This window comes from Nasonia vitripennis, chromosome 3, assembly GCF_009193385.2.
Source record: "Nasonia vitripennis strain AsymCx chromosome 3, Nvit_psr_1.1, whole genome shotgun sequence".
Classification (NCBI taxonomy): domain Eukaryota; kingdom Metazoa; phylum Arthropoda; class Insecta; order Hymenoptera; family Pteromalidae; genus Nasonia; species Nasonia vitripennis.
In genome coordinates this window covers 7,526,540-7,548,782 of record NC_045759.1, presented here as the reverse complement: position 1 = coordinate 7,548,782, position 22,243 = coordinate 7,526,540, and the positions used below count along the sequence as shown (strand labels likewise).

The window sequence follows — 22,243 nt, the reverse complement described above, 5'->3', positions numbered from 1 at the left end:
ATGATGATGATGATGACGAACTTTATACACTAGTCGGCATTATCTTCACTTCTCGTTTCTAAAAATTAAAGATGTTTGTTTGTTTATTTTTTTGAAGAATTATTTGTTGTGCATTCTCTTTATCGAAACTGTATTTTTACGCAGTCATACTTATCGTCATTGATTATTTCGTATCGAAAACTCGGTGTAAACATTCGAATGAACTTGAACTCCATTGATTACTATAAACCAAATTTCGGAGCAAAAACGCTACTCCAAAAAATTCAAATGTACGCGCGTTTAACACTAGTCCGTCTACGATTGGTCGATTCCCTTTAAAGTCGAGATGGTGGGGATGATATCGCCAGATTGGTCCAGCTGCTTGGATCGAAAACTGAAAACATAACCTATATTCAAATTCTTAGTTATTTTATTATCCGACTAGTCAAATGTTAATTAGTATTTCTGTGAGTTTCTAGCGATCTGTAATACACGGATCGTCGATTTTTAAATAACGTCGATCGCAAGATTTTTTTTACAAGATGTTCAAAAAGTGGGTTCGATGATTTTTTAAACGGCTTATACAATCGGCTTTCCGCAAGTCGGTCTTATTATTGAATTATTCGACATTTTCAATGATCTTTGCAGGTTCGACGAGAAGGACAGCGTGTCCAGCGTACAGCAGTTGAAATCTTCTGTGCAGAAGGGGATTCGATCCAAGCTTTTGGAATCATACCCATTTTTAGAAAAGTACATCGATCAGATCATTCCTAAGAAGGATTCTTTTAGACTGGTCAAATGGTGGGTATTTATAGTCAAAGTGTGCTTTTGTTCATTATGGACTTTTGTGATATTCCTATTTTTTTTTTAGCCACGATCACATAGAGATCATGGTGAACAGTGCAGGAGAGTTGCTGTTCTTCCGACAACGAGAAAGTCCCTGGATGCCAACACTGAAGCTTTTGCACAAATGTAATGAGATCGTTAAGCTTTGAGTTTTAATGAAATATTTTCAATGTTTGTTTATGCATTACTTTACATTTCAGATCCATTTTTCTTACCACTGCAGCAAGTTGATAAAGGGGCGATCAAGTTTGTGCTCAGTGGTGCAAACATTATGTGTCCTGGATTGACATCCAAAGGAGCTAGAATGACTGATGTTCCAAAGGGAACTGTTGTTGTATCCTTTTATTTATACAATTTCGTAATATTTTTTTACTGCCAAGATATAAATTACTATAAACGTTATCTTTATCTAAAAGAAATTGCATCTCTAATTGCCAACTTTTTTATTATTTTTTTTTTGCAAAATCATTGTATAAAATGGTTCAAAAGTAGATAACGTTTGATTGCGGTTTGATGCAATCGCCAGTTTCACAAAGAATTCGAATCGCAAATCACGAAACAAAGGTTTTCCTTAATAACGCAAAAATCAGGCTGTGATGGCTGAAGGAAAGCAGCACGCTTTGGCAGTTGGAACAACAACTTTATCAACAGAAGATATGTGAGTGCAATATCAAATATTTTTTTACTTTTCAGCGATTAAAAATATCAAAACAAAATAAATGTATTTTGCAAACATCTTTTTTCAGCGCCAAAGTCAATAAAGGTGTAGGTATAGAAAACTGTCACTACCTCAATGACGGTCTGTGGCAGATGAAAGCGGTTAAATAATAAAATTAATCTTCGATATCCTCGTCTATTAAGTTAAGAATAAAGAAAATTTGCACTTTTAAAACTTGAAGTTTATTTATTAAGTGAAACCTTCTGGCAGCGCAATCCGAAAATTGCGTCACGTATTATTTTACATTATAATGTATCAATAAAAATTAAAGAAAAAATCGTCATATGCGCATAAAACTATAATCGTTCTAACAAGTTCATGTATATCAAATTCATTTCATCGAATATATCAAATAGAGAAATCAAAGAGTCAAAAGTAAACAAGTTATTATCAGCTGCAAGAAGACGCATTGATTAGTCGCTTGGAAACAACACACACCATACGCATCTTTCTCTCATACTCATCCTCGTTCATTAAACTAATTTTCCATATTACATGTTATATATCTTCCACAATATTTTTATTTTACAATTACACCTAGTTAAATTAAACTGATCCTGGACAGAGAATAATCAATCAAGTTAGCTTATAGAAATCAACGCCCATATACAAAAACGCGTGTGAGAAGAAGATAGGTATCGCGCTCAACCCGAGCCCGACTTGCCATCAGTCTGCGCATCTTGGCCTTCGGCAGCTCCAGAGCGCTCAGCCTCACTTGGCGGATAAGGTGCGGCACCACCCGGCTGCTGTTGCCCTTGCTGTTGTTGCTCGGGACCACCACCAGCTGCAGCCGCAGCGGCTGCTGCAGCGGCGGCTCCGGGATTCATGGAAGGATTACCACCGGGTCCGACCTCACCGTGAGGACTCTGCGGGTGATAATGTGGGCTGTGAGGCCCGTGAGGACTGTGTGAACCGTGCTGGTGCGGTCTTGCCATATGTGGCGGATACTGCGAGTAAGGCTGATGGTAGTATGGATGCGAGTACTGCGCGTAGGGTTGATGATACTGTTGCTGGGGATATCCGTAACCCGGATGAGGCGGTCGAGGAGCCAAAGGTACGTTCTGAGCCGGTTGGCCGCCTGGCGGTTGATACTGCTGTGGATATCCTTGACCGGGGGGAATCATGCCTGGTGGCGGTCCGTGTGGGTTAGGGGGACCTCCAGGTGGAGGATGTACCGGTGGAGTCTGAGGACCTTGGTGGGGAGGCATCGGGTGTCCTGGCATCATCCCCGTGGGCGGCTGGTGAGGGGGAAGTTGGCTAGCTGCGGCATTAGCGGCCGCCACTGCTGCCGCTGCTACTGCTGCTGCTGCTGTTGTGGATTGTGACTGGGGCATTTTACCTGGTTGAGGTGGACCTAGAGAAAATTTCGTAAGTATTAGAGGAAGTTTCAAGACATTAATGCATCATGTTTAAATAAAAAATTATTACCTCCTGGTATAGCCTGCTGATGAGGAGGCACTTGTTGTTGTGGATACGGAGATCCTAATAAAACAAGATGGACCATTTTATTATTATTATTAATAATATCATCATTATTTGTTTTCAAATATTACAAACGGAATCATGAAAAATAATAGATGCTAATTATATTACCTGCTCCAAGTTGTTGCTGTGGTGGCATCTGTTGCTGTTGTTGAGGAGGCATATGTTGTTGTTGCTGTTGTTGTTGCTGCTGCTGCTGCTGCTGTTGCGGCGACATTTGGGGTGGTTGTTGCGAAGACATAGGTTGCTGTTGACTAGATGGGCCTAGGAAAAGTTCAATTTTTAAATAGTTAATCAGTAAGTTGATGAAGTTTCAGGCGACATAATTAAATGATAAAAATAAGAAAATTAATTGAATAATATGATGACAAGAAAATACCACATACCAGTGGGCATTTGTGGTGGTTGGCCTTGTTGTGGCTGTGGCGGCATTTGTTGTTGATTTTGTCCGCCAGGCATTTGTGATTGTGGAGATGGCATTTGAGGCGGATGTGGAGGTTGCTGCTGCGGCTGTTGTTGCGGCTGTTGTTGCGGTTGTTGTGGTGGTTGCTGCTGTTGTGGTCCACCTTGTTGAGATGGTGGAGGCATTGATCCTTGCTGCTGCTGTGGCGCACCTTGCTGCTGCTGTGGTGGACCTTGCTGCTGCCCTGGCATTTGCGATTGCTGCTGTTGTTGTTGATGCTGCTGCTGTTGCTGCTGTTGATGCTGCTGCTGCTGTTGGAGCTGCTGCTGTTGCTGCTGTTGATGCTGCTGCTGTTGATGCTGTTGTTGTTGAGAAGACATTGGTTGCTGCTGCGGTGGCATTGGTTGTTGCTGCCCAGGAGGACCTAAGAATAAGATTTAAAGGTGTGTAAGTACAGCGAAGTGCGAATTTTTTGTTATACATCAACACTGTATACAGCATGCGACACTTTTACAATAATTTATCAACAGAAATCCCTACGAGAACATTTTTACACAATTTTGACATTCACGAACATAATTTTGTCTTAATACCTTGCGGTATTTGAGATTGATGGTGTGATAGTTGATGCTGCTGATAAGGAGACCCTGAGAAATATAAACCTTCTAGACCTGTGCTTTTAATTGAAATGTGCTTCAAATATTTAATAATACAAGCAAAATTATACACTAACCGGGCATTTGTTGCGGCTGTTGATGCGGCATCGGTGGTTGCTGTCCCGGCATTGGTTGTTGAGATTGCATTTGTTGTGGAGTCATTTGTTGCTGGGGTGGCATAGGTGGTGGTGGCTGTTGTTGTTGTTGTGGCTGGGGAGGCATTTGTTGGGGTGGACCTAGCGGTGGTTGAGGCGGCATTTGCTGAGATTGTTGATGTGGTACTTGTTGGTTAGGTGGTCCTGAAGAACGTTTAAATATTAATACGGAATTCCATAAAAATCTTAACTAAGCATTATTCTATAATGGCATACCTCCTGGCGGAATTTGTTGATGTTGAGCAGACATCTGTTGTGGTGTAGGAGTTTCTCCACCTTGCATTGATGGCTGTAGTGGAGGATGCATTTGTTGTGGCTGCTGTGACTGTTGTTGTTGCTGCTGCTGTTGTTGCTGCTGCTGCTGCTGTTGTTGTTCTAAACTCATTGGTGGTTGACCAGGTGGTCCTAAGATTCAATCATAAAAAAAATTAGTAAGAAGATACGACTTTAATTCATAAATTAAATTCTATATAAACATGTTTTACCTGGAGGCATAGGTTGCTGGGGTCTAGGTTGTGGAGGCTGTGGAGGCATTTGCTGCTGAGCAGGCGGTGGTTGATGTTGTTGCTGAGGAGGCATCTGTTGTTGTGGAGATGGTATTTGTTGTTGGGGTGAGGGCATTTGCTGCTGCTGTTGACTCATAGGCCCTGAAATATTTCAATTCAAAAAGATAACGGTATTGATCTTAGTTGCACAATTCACCTCAAGAAGATATTTAAATGTTTGGAACAAACCTTGCATCTGTGGTTGATGAGGTGGAAGTTGTTGCTGTGGACCAACTTGTTGCTGAGAAGGAACAGGCGGCTGGCCTGGTGGAAGTCCTTGTGCCATGGGCGGATGAGGAGACATTTGCTGAGGACCTTGAGGAGGTCCTTGCATTTGATTACTCATCGAAGAGTAACTCGGTCCTGGCGGATTTCCGCCAGGGCTGAGTTGATTGGAAAATGGTGAGGTTTCCGATTTAACTTCAACATTAGGAGGTGATGGTGTTCCTTTCTTGACCTCACAAGGCTTATCAACTTCCATTTTTTTATCATCGTTGTCTGGTGCCTGCAAACAATAATCAAATTTGAATTTGTTTTCGTAAAATATTAACGCGATGAATTTAGCATAGACGACATACCTCTGAAGAGGTCTCTTCATTCATAGGTGCTGGTGTAGGAGTCGGAGTGGAATTGGGCGTCGATTCGGACGATGGAGGACCGTCTGGACGATTTTCTTCTGTACCCTTCAGCCTATCTTTTCTGAGTAATTCATATTGCTTCTCAACCAGTTTATTGAATACTTCTTCATCCACGGCTGGTTTACAATGCTATAATGAAACATTATTTAAAAGTACTATTTAAACGCATTTTTAGATAAATAAATAGAACCAAAAGCTACTTAAATTTTTTCAACATCTTTCTTGAATATTATATTTAGATTCATGAAGATACGTACTTTCTTTAACTCTTCTTGAAACACTTCACTAGTTTCAATGAATTTTCGTTTTTTAGCTTCAAACTTTTCTTCAATTTGTTGCAATTCTGCCTCTAGCTTTTTCTGCACAAACATAATCAAATTAATAAAAGATAATAATTTTAACAACATCATTTTAATTCACTATTACAGCTTATCTTACTTGGTGCATGGTTAGGGATTGTACTTGTCTCCGAAGTATTTGCATCCTTTGAGTCGTAACGACGGAGCGTACATCAGGAACCACTGTATCACTGAAAATCTCATTAATTAAACGATGATTACGTATGTACCTAGAGTATGCCACGTGTTTAACAGAATATCCATCATCTTGATCTGAAAAATAATTTTAATAATCAGAAAATAGAATAATGAAGATTTCATAAAAAGTTTTGTAAGAGTATAATTTACCATCGTCTTCTTCAGCTGGTAAGATATCAATTCTCCTATCTTGAACACTCTGATTCTTGCTACTTCCAGATGATCTTTCATGAGTTTCTCTTTCGTCTGTATTCTGTTGTGCTGCACACAACGCTGCATTAGATAGAGGTGAATTTTAATGACACTAGTATGATCCACTATTTTCATGTATGTGAAATGCAAATAAGAACAAAAACATGTCCCCCAAAGCAAAAAATGTTAATGCACCTTGCTATATCTTATGAAATATATGAGTTCTATATAAAATGGTATTAAATGCAAAATTAAGACATTAGGAAGCAAGATCACGTGCAAATTAATTGATTAAAAGGGACTTACGAAAACACAAACTTAGTATGCGAAATCTAGAGTTAGAGGGTACTAATATTCAAGCTTTGACATACCGGATTTACCTCTATTTTTGGCTGCGATATAAGCCAAGTAAGCTGGAGAATTATGATAGGTCTTCAAGGCTTTGTCGTATTCCACCTACAAAGAAATATACATGAATGCATTATGACATCAAACACAGCCAGGAACAAAGCTTACTTTTTCAGCTTCGTACTCCTCCACAAACTCAGTTTTCTCCTCCTCCGGCAAATCCCTCCACATCTGCCCGATGATCTTTCCAATCTCCCATAACTTGAGCTCAGGATTCTGCGCTTTCACTTGGTCCCATACTTTTCTACTGTACCTCATGTAAGGCATAAGCGGTTTCTCTGGAGGTTTTGGCGGTTTAGGCAAGCGGGAATCTGCTGGTGCATTCTTCCCATACTTTTGAGGCGTGAAGCCTGGATGTCCATGCGGAGTTTGTATAAACGGGCTTGGTGCATCCTTCTGTAATTTTTCATCAATTAACCACAATTATCACAGAAAATTCTTCATTTTCTCACAACAAAATATTCAACTTACACTAGATCCCGAGCCTCCACCACTGCCTCCGGAAGCTCGAATTCTCTCTGAAAAAAAAAAACAGACGACTTTCTCACCCACTATTTCATCAATAACCACACACTATCACAAAACGTAAATAACTCACGATTCGTCGGCGTAACCATGTTGGCGGTGGCCATCGCCACTTGTTTGTAGTTAGCGGGTAACGCCATAGTGAAAATTCAATATTAAACAATAATCCTTCTTCTGGATATATCCACGTTAAAAATATTCGGTAATCGCTCGCTCGACGTTTCCCATGTATCGTCTAGCCGGCTTCACAGCATCAGTGTCGAAGGGACGCTATGTATGCGGTCGCAGCACGTCACAACGCGATGAACGATTCCAAGAACTGCAGTTGGACGCTCTAACTGTATGTGCGCTACGCAGATACAGTCTCCAATAGAGTCGGCGGTCCGATTCAGTCAGTGACGGTTTGCGGAAGGAGGCGAAGGTTTTCAACTGCACGTCTCCTTCGGGTTAAGGTTCACATAGCTGCATCTCTTGCAAAGCGGCTTTGGCACCTTTCTGTCGGCGAAGCATAACGAAGCAGCGATGTACGCGCGCTCTCGAGGAATTGTATGACGAAAACGATAGTCGAACGGTGCGTGGTGTTGTGTGGGCAACGAATATATAGACTAGACTTACCAAGTCTATATTCGTTGCGGTGTGGGCGATTCGATTGTGCGGGGACGGTGCAGTATCGAATTCTCGAAATTTGGACGCTTTTTGGAGGTTAGCCAATCATCGAGCTTCATTGCGTCCGACAGCTTGAGGGTCGATCTAAAACAAGGTAGGTCCCACTCGGATGGGTTTCGTTTATTCCATTTAAATTGAAAATATGAAAAAAATATTAAAATTGATAACAAATAAGTTTTTTATCTAAATTTCTTTTTCGTAAATTGGCTATCCAGATGTAGGTGTTAGGTTAATTGTTAGGTGTAAGAAAAACGAGTACAAAAAAACTAGTAGGTTTTAGAAATTTTTATGTTTATTTCCTTATATAAGATGTAACAGTATGAAATAAAGTTCTTAGAGGAAATAGGTCCTTGGTTTGCGCACGCTGAACGTGGGCATACTGCCGCTGTGCTGGATTCGCTTGGGCAATGGGAAGCGAATCTTAGAGTCGTGGAATTGCTTGACCTGGGGCCTGCGGCAATTGGCAGCCTTAACGATTTCCACCTTAATGATCTGAATGGAGTGAGCTCTGGCACGGTGACGGGCTCCCATATCGCGGTAGCACTGTGTAACTGCACCACTTACAGTCAGGTCCCTGTATTCACGGTACATGTTGTGGGTACCAGAACGAGAGTCGTACCTCAGCCAGATTCCAAAGTTCTTGATCTTGATTGGCGACTTTTCTGCGATCTAGAAATTATAATGTTGAAATGTTAGTTTGATAGCTAATCTAAGCAGGTCTTGTTGAAAGAGAAGCATTAGGTTGCATTACCTGCTTCAGTGAAACGATTTCACCAGTCGACTTCTTGAATTTCTTGAGTTGACGAAGGAAATACCAGAACCTAGACTTGGCAACAATGGCATCTGGAGCGAATATCCTCATTTTGTAGAGAGGAGTGGTTTTCAGCTTATCTGTGGGCAGCTGACGCCCGATCACCTCGTACTCCTTCAACTGTAAAGCGATTAGAAGCAATTAAATATTGAAAAATTCTTAAGAAAACAGGCGAAAAAGTATTTGAGCCTTAGATTTATTCATAGTAAATACTTTTGTTCATATCTATTAACTAATACGTGTCAGGTATTTGTTTACATGTTCATTCCTTGCATTAAATTTCATTGCTACCTCCTACTGTACCAAAGCACAGTGGCCATATATATAGCTACACAAAAAAAGGTTAGGAATGCATTTGTTTTCAACCTTAATTTGCTACGCTAAAAGCCCACTTTACACATGGAATTTTTTATGTTTTCGTGCTAAAAAATCACAAAGAACAATATCAAACCCATAGCTTTCGATTGTCGCGAAATTATCGTAAAATTGTGAAAGTAACACATGTGATTCCTGCCATGCTAGCGACAGGTCGACGTATGGACCAGATTATTTCGTTAAAAAGAGCATAAACGAAAGCCATTGCAGGCATGGAAAAAGACATAAATTTATCGAGAATCCGATTCTTGAACTATTTTACACGTAAATATGCGGAAAAAGTACAAAATTTTATTTACTTCTCCCTTAGCCTTCATGATGCCGTCGGTCTCAAGCCTGCAAAACCGGAAAAAGACACTATGCTGACTAGTAGTGACATTCCTGGCGTGTAATATATCTGTATATATCGCTATAGGTATTTTAGATAGGTGGAGTCACCATCGCCGCAAGTGTATACGAAACTCACGTGGGTTTTGTCACTAAATTACAAACAGACGCTAATAATTGTAAATTTTGAGTACTTATTTGTTATAGAGTATGTGAATCGTGACAGTTGTTGGAAGCATGTGAATCGGTGTAAATCTTACTTATTCGAACTAATGATTATGAGAGCAGGTCATCGCGTGGATTGTACAAATATTTACGTTATTGGTTAGGCCGGTTCTTTTGAAAAAACACGTGTTTTTTTTCGTTAACCAGCTGGTAATTATCATTTGAAACTCTGTCATTTACACTTAATTCCAGTAAATAACATCTATTGCTTTTTTACGATATTTTGCAGAACGCGGTTCTCTCAGAAATGAGGTGTCCTCACGAAGTTGTTGTCACCTGTGACAGTTCGTCTGAAAATTGGAGCGCAGCTACGTGGGATCCATGCACTGGATCTATGCTCTCAACCTACAAACATGCCAGTGCTCTGGGGCATCACTCTTTGCAGTTATTGAATGACTCTTATCTGATAGGCTCCAATGCCACAAAACCAATTCTGCACTTGTGGCCTCTGAACAGTCAAACGCCAGTTCCAAATTTGAGGCTCAGTACACCAGGCAGAACTACTGCACTGGCATGCACACCTAATGGCTCGTACATAGTAGCAGCAATCAGTGAGAAGATCTATGTATGGCAAACTTGCAATGGTCAACTTTTCAACTCTTTTGCCAGGCATTATCAATCTATAACTTGTTTGGAATTCAACAAGGATGGATCTTGCTTGGCCAGTGGCGCTGAAGATGGTTTGATTTTTGCTTGGTCTCTTAGTCAGATTGCTAGTGAGAAGGAAGCAAAACCAATTAGTTCCTTTTCTCATCATTCACTGCCTGTAAAAGATCTGTACTTTGGTCAAGTTGGAAGTTTTGGTCGGTTGTGCTCAGTCTCATTAGACAGATCTGCAAGAATTTACGACGTGTATGCTGGCCAGCTACTCTTGACATTGGTATTCGATGTTCCTCTCATATCAGTTTGTATGGACATTATGGAGAACGAACTCTTTGTTGGATCCTCTACTGGAGTAGTGATAAAGTGCAACCTACGGGATCCTCCCAGGGGAATAGAGCATCATGTTCCTCTCAATGGAAATGACAAAATCACAGTTTACAAGGGCCACGAAGGTAGCATCACAGCCTTGTCAGTTTCGGTTGACTGCATCACTCTGCTGTCTGGATCTTCTGATGGGATGGTCCACCTGTGGGACATCCCCAGCTGCCAAATCATTCTCACTCTCAAACACAAAGCCCCTATTGTCTCAGCATTCTTTGCCACGTCGTTCGAGAACTTCACAGCCAACAATCTCAAACCGAGCTTGCAAGTCAAGCCCCTGCAGAAGGTATCCGATCCAGGCAACAAGAATACTCTGATCGAAATAATCAGAACCAACGAGGACGACTCCTGGATACTAGAGTTTGATTCGCAAGTAGAAGCTTCAACAACTGCAGCTTCGGACAGCTCGGCCAACGACTACGATTTCAAGCGCGAAGACGCTCTGAAAGAGATTCAGAGGCTTAAGAAAGTCAACGCAGAAATGTACCAGTACATAGCCAAGAACATTCTCGAAAGCAACGAAACTTCAACATGAAAACACAAGTGCATCTATCTCATAAGAAAATTCTTGTACATTGATCCTCACACGTTTGTATAATTTTTACTGTAAATAGAATTTCTCAAAAAAAAAAAAAAAAAAAAAAAAACGATGAGTCTCTTTGAATTCAACTATCTCTCGTTTGCTCTCGTATACCAAAAATAGAAAGCTATACACACGAATCGCGACAGGCAATATTCAATTACTCAGCGAGCTGAATGAAAAGCTCTGATCTACTCCCTGCTCTGCTCTGGCTTTGAATGGACGGGGTATAAACGTCACATGCAAATGAAACTGCGCTAGGCCTAGTTAGCAATTTCCTATAAGGTACGAGAGAAGGTTTGCATGCAAATCAGTTATACGGAGGAGAGTATTTTTAATGCAACGGTTGTGGGTTACGTGTGGGGGTGTACAAGCCTGGATTCCGCGCATGGTCGTTTTATGAATCGTGACGTTGCTTCGTATTGGATATTCATTTGGGTTCGTGGAAGAAATTCGAAGAACCTTTAAAGTGGATAAGAAGCTTATTTATGCGATTACGCCTCGTAAATGCGCATATTAAATTGAAATTTAATCCTTCCGCTCGATAAAAAGAAGAAGAATCGAATCAAAATGAAAATTCCAATAGCTTCTCTAAAAATAATCCAACGCGACGTAGTGTTAAATACCGAATCAAAGCGCGCAGGGGTTCGATGTCAATCAAGTCTCACCCTTGGGGTCCTCGAACTTGGTATATAAGAATCCGCGTGCCGGAATCGAGGCCACAGTCTTCAGCCAGACACAGTCAACATGTGCAAGTCCGTCTCGAGCCTCTGCCTGTTGCTCGCGCTTCTTTTCGTCAGTTTCGAGGGTGAGTCTCGTTGTCCTCTCTTTATTTTACCATGTATACTAACTCGGTGTTTCAATTTCGCGGGCTTTTATCCATCGGAGCTTTTTTGAAAAATCGCGGTATTTTCGAAAGCCCGTTATTAGAAAATTCCACGCGTGGCTTTGACAACGGCGTATATACACATGACGGAGAAATTTTTTTCTTTAGCGTCGCGTATCTCAAAGCACGACACTGGCGATGATAAGGATTTCATCAGCTGTGGAACGTGAAAAGCATACGCGGATGCATAACGCGTCCTGTTACACTGTAAATTGAAGCGAAGAATTTCCTTTTATCTTCGATACATAGTGCTGCGGAGCTTTTGAAGATTCTGATCTGTATATAGATAAAGAATGAAATTTTTTTAATAACAAGTAATGCTATATATAAAGTGTGAAACTCGTTTAGCAGGAACAGCCGCGAAAGAGTCTGTGAGCTTCATCACGGATACTCGTATCCCCTTTGACTGTCCCAAGGGAACACCGCCTTCAGGTAACTAAATGCATATTCAAACGTATTTATATACCGCTCGCGATTTTCAATGGAACAAAATATATTCCAAATTCATACATTCCAATTCGCATCACATTCGTCATTCGCCGTATTATAATCTCCACTAATCGCGTAAGCGATCATCACGCATTTCATTCCTAAACCAAAATCATCCATACCTCTAACCGTCGCAGCAATAATTCACGAGTCCGTAATAAACCCTAATTAACGGCTATTTAATACTCCGTACAACACATATCTCATCCTCTATTATCGATTCGCAGCAATAACAGCCCCGAAAACAACGAGCTTCCCCTTCTTAGCCCCGGCTAACTGCAATAACAAGAAAACTATTTACCAGCAACAAACAGTGTTAACATTATGATTCATTTAGCTTTTCACGCGGACGCGCAAACGGCTTAGCAAACTCTCGTGCGGCAGTTTATATTTACCTCTACCCTCGACTCTCGCATCTACTGACGCAGCACGAAAATGAAGCATTGTTTCGTACAGTCGACGGCTAAATTGCTGAAGCTCAGCTCCGTATAAGGTGTATTTTATTGGGGGGGGGGGGGGAGCATATTACGCGTATACAGTGTAGAGCTGATGGATAAACGTTGATTATGCGAGAAAAAATTGGCGGTTCTGATTTCGAAATCATTTATCTGATGGATTTCAATAAATAATTGTTAGGTGCATTAAATCGCCCGTACCGGAGTAAAAGCTCGTATAATACATAATTGAAAAGTCTCTGTTTTAAAAGCCCTTCGGAATTCAATATAAAATCGGAAAATCGTGATTAATTATACCTTCGCAGGAAATTTTTTCGTAATAAACGTTGCGAATTTAATCAACAGCTTATTTCAGTTTATAAAATCCTGTGACGTGCTACAATTCCGTAAAAGCGTTTGATCGACTAACGGAAACAATTCTCATATCGAATTTAATTAAATTAAATCTTTATTTCTTCGAATTGCGTTTTTCCGTGTATTTTTTTAGTGTTTTAATATATGAAACATTTTCTTTAAACTAATATACATTTATCATAAATACAGTTCGATGAAAATCAAACTATGATACGAAACTATTTCGACGACTGAATTTTATCGAGCATGACGATCGGCATGTATTTCGGTAAATATAGATATATCCCCGATGTATATTTGTTTTACACGGAAACCGCCATGTAAAATATGACCCCGTTTACTGGAACCCGAACGTCATTTTCTTGTCTCTTTAATAGGGGGTGAGGGCGAGTGAATTTTATTAAAATTGACCCCGTTACGCGGGATCGCGCAATGAGAAGGGCGATTTTTTCAGAGGGGAAATTTTCGTTCGGCTGCCTTTGTGAGGCGCTTATTCTCTTTGAAGGGGCTCGCGTGTTCTGTTTTAATAGGGAACAGACGTGATTTTTAAAACCTTTTTTAAAATAAAGTTAAGGATAAATCTTACACAAAAGTATAAGAGTCCCGATTTTTACTGCAATATTCATTAAGTAATATTGTTTTGAAAATTCGGTTTCCTAATGATACGTTTAAACGATTGAGAGCTCACGTGATCAATATGGCGGCGCGAAGGATGAAAATATACATGGATGTATAAACGCATGTAAATTTTAATACATAAAATAGCCTTATTGTTTTCTCCAAAATCATAATAGAGATGAGAGATAATGCTTCAAAATCAAAATAGATTAATGATGACTGAATTTATGTACTCAAATGCCCGTAAGTTAGATTAGGTCTTTATCCTTTGAGCCGCCATATTGGAGAGCTACCGTTTTAAAAACTACTCAAACATAAGAATTTTTAATTAATCATATTAGGGCCTAGAGGTATTAAATCAGCAAAAAGTTGATGCATAACGTACTCTTATGCTATTTTCTACTGTATATAAATATTTATATGTATATAGCAGAACCATGTCTGTTCCCTATTCAAAGCACATAGTCGAACGCTGCGCGGAGACGATGATGCTCAACTTATATGTTTAATTTGAATAATAATAATCCTTTGAGAAAAATAACGAATTCTATGCGCTGTACGATTTATTTTTAACCTTTGGTTTTTCGGAAAATGATCACGTTTTTATTAAAGAACTGCGATGGTGCAGCTGTCAATTAAAAAATGTAATTACACTATACGGGATTACACCGTCGAGAACAATTTAAGATGAAAATTAACGTGAATTTGCTGCAATCGCACGCAGAAAATTTTAACAAACAACCGAGTCAAATTAATTTTGCGGAAATGTCAAAAAATCGAATCCACTTGAAACCTGCCCTTTACACCCCCAAATCCTCATTAAAAACTTAAACAAAAAAAAAAAAAAAAATGAATCAACAGTATGCTTCAAACGCTGGACGATGTTCCCCTTCCCGAGAGTCGGCCGCGACGGCCAAGCTCGTCAGCAACGATCCTTCGGCCTGGTGAAGTACCCGAGGGTCGGTATATCCGATCCGCAGTTGCTGCTAGATAAGGACGACGAGAGCTGGCCCGGAGCCAATCTCGATTTCACCAACGATGCTTACTCTCCCAGAGGTACACACGCATACACAGGCGTACACGTTTATATACAATCGATTAAGTGCTTTTTTTCTTCCAACACTTGATGATCGTCGCGTATACGTTTCTCTTAAAAAAAAATACCGTATACAGAGCTGCACAGTCGTGAAAATCCATTGAATTAAGTATAAATAACAGACGCGGCAAAATCAAAACGAAGGCGCGCGTAAAAACAAATAATTGTTCTCGTTATTGCAGCGAACGAATTAATTACATGTATACACACACACACACAAGGGACGAGGCGCGCTCTCATTTTTAATCACCGCATAATGCAACGTACCGGGTTTCCGAATTAAAGCTATGTTTGAACTAGTGCCGCGCGCGCGCGCTTCCCTTTTAATTATCCGGAAAATCTTGGCACGTACAGTGTAAATAAGCAGGACCACCGCGGGCGTTATTTATGCAAATGATGGGATTAAAATTAAATTCGTTTTCGGTGCCGACTCTCTACACTCTTTATCGCTGCGTTTGTAAATAACGACGCGTTGTAAATTATGTTCCGCAGTGTCCGAAGGAAGGAACCGGAGAGACGGAGCCTGGGCCTTTTTCCTCATCACCCCGAGTGAGTTTATAACTATTTTTAAGCTGAAGCTTTGGTAATTATTGCCTGTTGTACGTAACAGTTCGTCTTATTGCTTTCGCAGACTTTCGAGAACAGCCGGCGGCTGCAGCCGTGGATTCGCAGTTTGGGGCTGACGATGTAGCCATGGAGTGATTATTTAGTTATGATCGTAAATGTATATGTACCATATGATTATGAAGAATAAAGACATAAGTCGTGTGTAATGTTGTAACATTCTCTCTCACTTTTTTTTCTCTCTCTTTTATTACGAACTGCATTTTACAGACACAGCGTGTCGCACGCATATACGCGTTCTATGAAAAAAGAACGAAAGGTTTTTTGTCTCGTTATTTTGCTTTTCTTATAAAATTACATCTTAAAACGAAATCTCATTATATATCAAAAAAGAACGTCGATTTTGTTGATTTTTTTTATCCCCGCACTCTTTCTCTCACTTTTTTTTTTGGTTTGTTTCTTTCGGTACACAATAATCATGTAATATATAATATATCTGTACTCGTATGGAAGTCAATGTTTGTTTCTTAATTATACTTTTGACTTTTGTTAATTTTTGTCGCAAAAAAAAAAAACAATCCTGTGTTTCGTTACTCACTCTCGCTCTCGCGCACGTTCAATAATTTACGATCGTTGAATATAGCGGCTCGTACGTGCGTGTCTATTCGCTAGATGAAAAATTCAATAATGCATACGTACACATCGATCTCGAAAGAATAACCGAAAATTACGATAACACGACAGTAGCGTTAAAATTCAATCTTTTTTCTTTTCTTCTTTTTTCTTCCTCTTCTTCTTCACGTGTATTAATTGACGAAGCGTTCATAATAAATATACCGACGTACACGTGATGTAAAATTGTGTTTGTGTATGTGTGTATTGTTTATAGTCGTGTGTGTGTGTGTGTCGCGCGCGCATATTATTGGCCTCTCGAGAAAGACTTAAATATATATTTATATATATAATGCGTGTACCCACGCTCTGAAACGTCGTGTGGTACACGCGCCTGTGTGTGTGTGTTGTATATATTAATCCGTCTATATATATATAATGTAACAAGTATTTACACAGGTAGATTCAACAAATCTATATAATATGTATATGATATAATGAGAGTAGGAGACGCGGGGGTGATCGAAGAGTTTTGCGCGCGTGTGTGTGTTTCTCGAACTAATGATAAATCCCGGCGACGCGTGTGCGTCTTGTCGATCGTCCTTATATCCCTGTATATAAAGCTCTGGCTAACGAAGATCGACAAGGAGACACGGTCGCCGTGTAATGTATTATGTTATACAAGGTTGTTCTCGCGGCGAGAAAGTGTACTTACACAGTATATCGGGGAGTATAATAATGGTTAGAGAAAAAAATTTTCCTCCCGCCTTTGCCTGTGTGTCTTTGTTTCTGTCTAAACCGTTCGCTTCTTTAGGCTACGATTACTCCTTATTTACGATAATTGTCCGCTCGAGATAAGAGATTCGGATAGAGATAGTCCTATATTATGTAATGCGACGAAATATGTACAAATGGCGATCGCCCTCTGTTTGATTTTTCTTTTTTTCTTAACTGTCCTTACGGATGTAGTGTGTTTGTGTGAGTCTGTATTAAATGTTATTTATAAGCGTCTATATCGGAAGCACACACGACCTTCGCCGATGACCTGTGTGTGTGTGTGTGTATATAATACATATACATAACTTACGGAGCTGCGTCTGTCTGTGTGTGCGCCGAGGCTATAGGTAATCTCATGCGTAAACTCTTGCGTATTGTAGCTTCAGCCGATGCAAAGTGTCACTGTATTTACATCAGGAGTCTCAGCGTCGCGCGAGAACTCGGCTTTGTTCTTTCTCTCTCTCTCTCTCTCTCTCTCTCTCTCTCTCTCTCTCTCTCTCTATACAACAATTTGGCCACTGAAAAGCGTCCCCCGTCTCTCGCACTGGGTAAATATAACGAAGCACAGATCGTCTAGAGCCTGGACTTCCAGAGGATGAAGGCGTCGGGCTCGTCGGGACTGGGCTCGGCCTCGAGCGGCGTCGTCTCGTCGACCTCGTCCTCCTCCTCGTTGACAGTCTGCACCTCGGCCTCGGCTCAGAGCGAGACGAACTCGGGCGGCGGCTGGATGAGGGGCGCCGCGACGGCGATGCTCGGCTCCGGCTGCTCGACCAGCGAGAAAGTGGAGCTGCCGGTCGCGGTGACCCTCGGGCCCATGTTGTCGTACGGCGAGCCCAGTTCGCCGGGGCGCCGACACCGCCTGGGCAGGGTCGCGAAGCTGGACAGCCCGATGTCCAGGAGGTCGGGGTAGCAGCGCTCGTGGACCTGGAGCTCGGCCGCCTGGAGGCTGGCGGCGGCTGCCACGGCCACGGGGGCGGCCTCCTGGTTGGGCGCACCGTTGCCCAGCGAGACGGAGATGTAGATGTTGGCGGGAAGCTGGGCCCGGGCGGCCGCCGCCGCCGCAGCGGCCACCGCCACGGGGCAGATGACCGAGGAGCTGTTGCTCGACGGCGGGGGCGAGCCGCAGGCGTCCGGCTGCAGCCTCAGCCGCTCGATCGTCACGCTCGCCGAGGACTGGCCCACCAGGCGCTGCTCCTCGATCAGCCGGGGCTCGAGCTCGAGCTCGAACTCCGGCTGGCAGTGGTTCAGGTCCGCCTGGATCGGGGCTGGGGCTTGCTGCTGCCGGCTCTGGCTCTGGTTGTGCTGGAGCGGAGAGAATTTCGTTTATTTCGTTTATTTCGGAATATCGGCGATCGACGGCGTTCGATTTGAAAATTTTTCAAGCGATATCGTCGTCGATCGAACTACCGAGTAGTTTAGACACATCAAGCCAATTCGAATAAAATCGCTCACCTGCGAGTGCTGCTGACTGGTGGTGGTGGCCGTGGTCGTGACCGAGAGGTCGAGCAGCTTCTTCTCCTGATCACCAAAGCTCGCGCTAGCCTGAAGCTTGACCTTGGCCCTGCGGCTGCGTCGCCTGGCGCCCCCGCAGAGGCACATGGCCAACAGCACGGCCGAGGCCGAGACGCAGAGAGCGACGGTACCGCCTCCGGCCAAGCTCAGCCAGAGTAGCCAGTTGTCCGCCTGGGAGAGGGTAGGCGCGGTGAAGACCCGGGGTATGCTGACGGTGACGGTGTCGCGCACCAAGCCGGCTATGTTCTCCGCGTGGCAGGTGTACTCGCCGGCGTCGACGTCGCTCGCGTTGTAGATCGTCAGGTTACGCCAGCGCTCCACCAGGTTGTTCTTCGTCTTTATCGAGTCCGACCAGACCCACAGGCCACCTGAGCGTGTGCAATAGGGGTCAACGTCATCGATCATATTCTCGGCAATTTTCTCCGCCAAGTGCAACGGGCAAATCGCTTTACGGGAACTTCGGTATAACAAGCCGACGACGTCGTTACGCGTGTGCGCGTCGGGCATTGTGAAACGACCAAGCGAAGCTCCCCTTTCCTCCGAAGAAAGAGCAAAGAGTGCCGCGCCGTGTTCTCGGAATTTTTTACCCTCCGCGGCCGCGACGACAATATACTCCCGCAGGATATAACCTACATTTCTCTCTCTCTCTCTCTCTCTCTTGATGGGCGCGCGGCGGGGAAGTTAAAAATAAACGCGGGCGTCGTACTTTTCAACTTATGCAAATCGCCCAAAAATATATATATATATATATATTTTCAACTTTGCCCCCTTCGCTCCTCGAAACTTCCCGGGGTAAGGTTTTGCGGAAAAGTTCGCTTCTCCTTGAATATGTAAACAATAACTTTGTGAAAAGTATGCGCGAAATATACGGATTCTCTCTTCTATGTGTATGCACTAGCGATATAGACGTATAAGTTGCGGTTCTCTCTGTGTACTAGGTAAACTTGCAGCTGCAGCGAAGTCGGGGGTGGGCTGCAGGTGAAAAGTTCGGGCAAGTATTCGGTAAAGCGGAAAAAATAACTTTATTAAACGCCGAGGAATAATAACTCTATTAGATATCTCGACTGTACACTGCTACCGAGTTTAATATACGTAGAGCTACCTGACCTGTGTAAAACTCGTTCCACTTAATTGACTTACCGCCGTCACGCACTCGACTTTCATAATTTTCATCCCCTCTAGCAGCTCATCATCGGTTATACGCGATTCTATGATATATCGTACGGTTTGCTTCGTATAAATGTTTGATAAACTACACTATCGTAATTGCTGATAAATGAATTACAGGATACATACCTTGCGGACCGACGTCATCCCCGATCCTCTTGGTTCCATTAATGGGGACCCCGTTCAAGTGCCATGACACCTCGGGGGCCGGATCACCCGTGACGAAACAAGCCAGACTGACGTTTCCGTTCATCTCCTCCTGTATCGCGTTGGCCGGCAGTTTTAGGGTTGGCAAACAGGCGAACTCCTTGGGCGCGACGTCCTCCCAGCGGCGGCCCTGGAGCTTCGCCGGGCTGATGCAGCTCTGAGACACCGAGTACAGCCTCGACATGTTGGTCACGAGGAGTCGAGAGAAGTCGCGCAGGTGACAGTCGCAGCTCCAGGGATTGTTGTCGAGGCCCAGTGTCTTCAGATGCTTCAGAGGGGCCAAGGTCGTAGCCTCGAGGTACTCCAGCTCGTTGTTGTCCAGACTGTCGAGAGGCGTATACGCGCGCACACACACACGCACACATATTTATCTATATATACATCGTGCATAAAGGGAGGGTGCGCGGAGTATACAGCGTAATGCTTTGTTTGTTTGTTAATGGCTCTCCGGGTGTTATCCCTCGCGGTGTGTAGCATGAGTCGATCGATTTCTTTGAATTATTCAATCGCGCGATTCATGCAACACGTGCGCGCGTCGGTAACGATGTATAGACACACGGCTCTATTCATCCCCGCGCGATCGCTTCGATGTAAGACGGGCTTCCTTATCTCCCGCGCACGGGAGTTTCGCGCGTCATTTCCGAGAGTTTCGGCCCCCCGAGGCTGTATGTACACATGGACGTGTGCGTTATATCGCTTATACGACTATGCGTACAGGCAGACAGAAAGGAGAGCTGAGAAACGAGTTTACGGCTGCGCTTCCGGCTCCGATTGAGAAATTTTATTGTATCTCAGCGAGGAAAAAATATCCCTGGGCTTTGTGCTCGTAGTTCAGACATTAATAAGCGGTGGAGTTAATTAAAATTTCCCGGTAAAATCAGCCCCTTTTTATACTTTCATCTCGATGTTCCGAGCGAGCTATTCGGATTAAAACTTTCCGCGCGCTTGCGACAATGAACGCGCTTATGTGCACACACTCACCTGAGCGTCTCGAGAGCGGGCAGCCACTGGAAGGCCAGCGCGTGAACCCTCTTGAGGGCGCACCTCTGCAGCTCGAGATTCTTGAGATGCTGTAGCTTCGGAAACTGGCTTGGCTTCAGCTGGCCCAGAGGATTACCACTGAGCACCAGTAGCTTGAGCCTCTCGTTGCCGGTGAAAGTGTGGGGCTCGAGGCTGAGCACATGGTTGTCCGAGAGGTCGACCTCGATGAGTATCCTCATGTCCTTGAACGCGTCGGCGTGTATCTTCCTGATGCCGGCGTTCCTGAGGAAGACCCTCTGCAGGTTCAGCAGTCCGGCGTGCTTGAAGGTCTCGGCTTGGAGATCGGGTATCTGATTGCCCGATAGATCGAGGACCTGCATGTCCGGGTCGAGACTGGCCGGCAGCGAGGTGAGTCCGGCGTCCGGGCAGAAGGCCGACTTCTTGCCTGAGGTCCATCGGCAGCGACAGACCGCCGGACAGTCGGTCCAGTCGGGGAACGCCGCGGCCCTCGAGAGCAGCGCGCGCCAGCTCGCCACTAGGACGAACAGGGCCAGCACTCGCTGACTGCGCGTCATCTAGCCACCACCTCCTCCGGGGGGATAATCATCGACCGCCAGCTCCTACGGATGCGGCTGCAGCTGCGCTACTACTACCGCTACTGCTTCTTCTCGGCAGTCCTCGGGACGCTGACGCAGCTGTCCACTGCGGGATATTGCATTGCGCTGTTATTATGCGTGTTTGTGTACACCGCGCGACGACGACGATGATGCTGCGCGCCTTTTGATACAGCGGAGAGCGAGAGGGAGAGAGAGAGAGAGAGAGAGAGAGAGAGAGAGAGAGAACGACTATACGCGTAGCCTATATATTGATCAGCGAGGGAGCGAAGCTGTGTGTGTATGTGTGAGTGTGTCTCTCGACGCGTACACCCACGCAGCGACGCTCTTTCTCTCTCTCTCTCTCTCTCTCTCTCTCTCTCTCTCTCTCTCTCTCTCTCTCTCTCGCTTGCTCTCTGCTCTCCATCTCTGAAGCTCCTCTCGGACAACGAAAGCAATAAGGGACGATAACACTATAACTGGCCTATACCTGCTCGGGCTTGCGACTAGACAGCAGCATTCGTGCAGCTTCCGTGCGGGGCCACTTTGCGACGGTCCTTGATCACAGTGATCCTGTGAGATGCCGCTGCTGCTGCTGCTGCTACGGGCCGCGCTTCCATGCCAGAGTCGCGCCCAGGTGAAGCTTGCAAGCTCTTCCACTTTCCGTCTCGCCCTTCTCTCTTTCTCTCACGACGCACAGCTCACTCTCGTACTCTCGACTCTTCTCCGAGGCACTAGAGACTAGTTCGTTCGTCAGGACGCACCTGCAAGCTCTCTCTCTCTCTCGCTCGCTCTCGCGCTCGCTGTCTCCTGCTTCGCTATCTGTCCGAGAGCAGCGCCAGTGAGTCGAGGGCGTAGAGGGGGAGAGCTTTGCCGCAGCG

The 22,243-nt window shown here is 43.8% G+C and overlaps 6 protein-coding genes across 16 annotated transcripts in view; 4 read left to right on the top strand and 2 right to left on the bottom strand.

Moving 5' to 3' along the window:
* The first annotated feature begins 59 nt into the window (after nt 1-59).
* On the top strand, nt 60-1,717 carry LOC100117852 (malignant T-cell-amplified sequence 1 homolog). The gene is made up of 6 exons (XM_001607246.6): nt 60-532; nt 628-780; nt 851-951; nt 1,026-1,159; nt 1,416-1,483; nt 1,572-1,717. The coding sequence occupies exons 1-6, from the start codon at nt 522-524 to the stop codon at nt 1,651-1,653; spliced, it is 549 nt and encodes a 182-aa protein (XP_001607296.1). The 5' UTR covers nt 60-521; the 3' UTR covers nt 1,654-1,717.
* LOC100122623 (basic proline-rich protein) lies at nt 1,710-7,690 on the bottom strand. Of its 9 annotated transcripts, none has more exons than XM_031926625.2 (17): nt 7,157-7,296; nt 7,030-7,076; nt 6,667-6,954; nt 6,522-6,606; nt 6,109-6,231; nt 5,861-6,033; nt 5,680-5,781; nt 5,363-5,551; nt 4,974-5,289; nt 4,725-4,886; nt 4,456-4,644; nt 4,162-4,383; nt 4,022-4,099; nt 3,412-3,852; nt 3,137-3,289; nt 2,972-3,025; nt 1,710-2,897 (listed from the first exon to the last, which is right to left on the bottom strand). In XM_031926625.2, exons 1-17 carry the CDS (start codon nt 7,221-7,223, stop codon nt 2,188-2,190), a joined length of 3,399 nt encoding a protein of 1,132 aa, XP_031782485.1. In that variant the 5' UTR covers nt 7,224-7,296; the 3' UTR covers nt 1,710-2,187. The 9 variants fall into 9 exon arrangements, with proteins under 9 accessions (XP_031782485.1, XP_031782491.1, XP_032454434.1 ...); XM_031926631.2 differs by having other exon boundaries at nt 1,803-2,897; nt 6,109-6,219; nt 6,531-6,606; nt 7,157-7,690; XM_031926626.2 differs by having other exon boundaries at nt 1,807-2,897; nt 4,022-4,093.
* Ndufs7 (NADH dehydrogenase (ubiquinone) Fe-S protein 7, 20kDa) overlaps nt 7,474-22,243 on the top strand; it is a 73,971-nt gene continuing 59,201 nt past the window's right edge. The window contains exon 1 of the mRNA XM_032597706.1: nt 7,474-7,843. The gene's annotated coding sequence lies outside the window, so the exon portion shown is untranslated. The remainder of the gene's footprint in view (nt 7,844-22,243) is intronic.
* Nucleotides 8,017-22,190, bottom strand: LOC100122657 (60S ribosomal protein L18a). Of its 2 annotated transcripts, XM_001606216.5 has the most exons (7): nt 21,853-22,190; nt 20,770-21,471; nt 19,711-20,111; nt 18,355-18,782; nt 17,213-18,204; nt 8,501-8,680; nt 8,017-8,418 (listed from the first exon to the last, which is right to left on the bottom strand). In XM_001606216.5, the coding sequence occupies exons 2-5, from the start codon at nt 21,342-21,344 to the stop codon at nt 17,599-17,601; spliced, it is 2,010 nt and encodes a 669-aa protein (XP_001606266.1). In that variant the 5' UTR covers nt 21,345-21,471; nt 21,853-22,190; the 3' UTR covers nt 8,017-8,418; nt 8,501-8,680; nt 17,213-17,598. The 2 variants fall into 2 exon arrangements, with proteins under 2 accessions (XP_001606266.1, XP_001607320.1); XM_001607270.5 differs by lacking the exons at nt 17,213-18,204; nt 18,355-18,782; nt 19,711-20,111; nt 20,770-21,471; nt 21,853-22,190 and adding an exon at nt 9,235-9,379 and having other exon boundaries at nt 8,020-8,418.
* Nucleotides 9,388-11,118, top strand: LOC100122634 (WD repeat-containing protein 18). Its single transcript, XM_003424183.4, has 2 exons — nt 9,388-9,637; nt 9,717-11,118. Exon 2 carries the CDS (start codon nt 9,735-9,737, stop codon nt 11,004-11,006), a length of 1,272 nt encoding a protein of 423 aa, XP_003424231.1. The 5' UTR covers nt 9,388-9,637; nt 9,717-9,734; the 3' UTR covers nt 11,007-11,118.
* Nucleotides 11,255-16,127, top strand: LOC107980830. 2 transcript variants are annotated; one of them, XM_016983428.3, is made up of 5 exons: nt 11,255-11,859; nt 12,289-12,369; nt 14,715-14,909; nt 15,442-15,498; nt 15,581-16,127. In XM_016983428.3, the coding sequence occupies exons 1-5, from the start codon at nt 11,799-11,801 to the stop codon at nt 15,649-15,651; spliced, it is 465 nt and encodes a 154-aa protein (XP_016838917.1). In that variant the 5' UTR covers nt 11,255-11,798; the 3' UTR covers nt 15,652-16,127. The 2 variants fall into 2 exon arrangements, with proteins under 2 accessions (XP_016838917.1, XP_031782505.1); XM_031926645.2 differs by having other exon boundaries at nt 12,286-12,369.

Coding starts and splice junctions, on each gene's coding strand:
- LOC100117852 (XM_001607246.6), top strand. Junction 952..1,025: donor ACTGAAGCTTTTGCACAAAT/GTAATGAGATCG, acceptor TTTACATTTCAG/ATCCATTTTTCTTACCACTG. Junction 1,484..1,571: donor ACTTTATCAACAGAAGATAT/GTGAGTGCAATA, acceptor ATCTTTTTTCAG/CGCCAAAGTCAATAAAGGTG.
- LOC100122623 (XM_031926625.2), bottom strand. CDS start 7,223: ATGGCGTTACCCGCTAACTACAAACAAGTGGCGATGGCCACCGCCAAC. Junction 6,607..6,666: donor AGGAGTACGAAGCTGAAAAA/GTAAGCTTTGTT, acceptor ATTTCTTTGTAG/GTGGAATACGACAAAGCCTT. Junction 5,290..5,362: donor ATGAAGAGACCTCTTCAGAG/GTATGTCGTCTA, acceptor TATTGTTTGCAG/GCACCAGACAACGATGATAA.
- LOC100122634 (XM_003424183.4), top strand. CDS start 9,735: ATGAGGTGTCCTCACGAAGTTGTTGTCACCTGTGACAGTTCGTCTGAA.
- LOC107980830 (XM_031926645.2), top strand. CDS start 11,799: ATGTGCAAGTCCGTCTCGAGCCTCTGCCTGTTGCTCGCGCTTCTTTTC. Junction 11,860..12,285: donor TCTTTTCGTCAGTTTCGAGG/GTGAGTCTCGTT, acceptor AAACTCGTTTAG/CAGGAACAGCCGCGAAAGAG. Junction 14,910..15,441: donor CGATGCTTACTCTCCCAGAG/GTACACACGCAT, acceptor TATGTTCCGCAG/TGTCCGAAGGAAGGAACCGG.
- LOC100122657 (XM_001606216.5), bottom strand. CDS start 21,344: ATGACGCGCAGTCAGCGAGTGCTGGCCCTGTTCGTCCTAGTGGCGAGC. Junction 20,112..20,769: donor CCCGCTCTCGAGACGCTCAG/GTGAGTGTGTGC, acceptor GCCTCTCGACAG/TCTGGACAACAACGAGCTGG. Junction 18,205..18,354: donor CCAGTCAGCAGCACTCGCAG/GTGAGCGATTTT, acceptor TCTCCGCTCCAG/CACAACCAGAGCCAGAGCCG.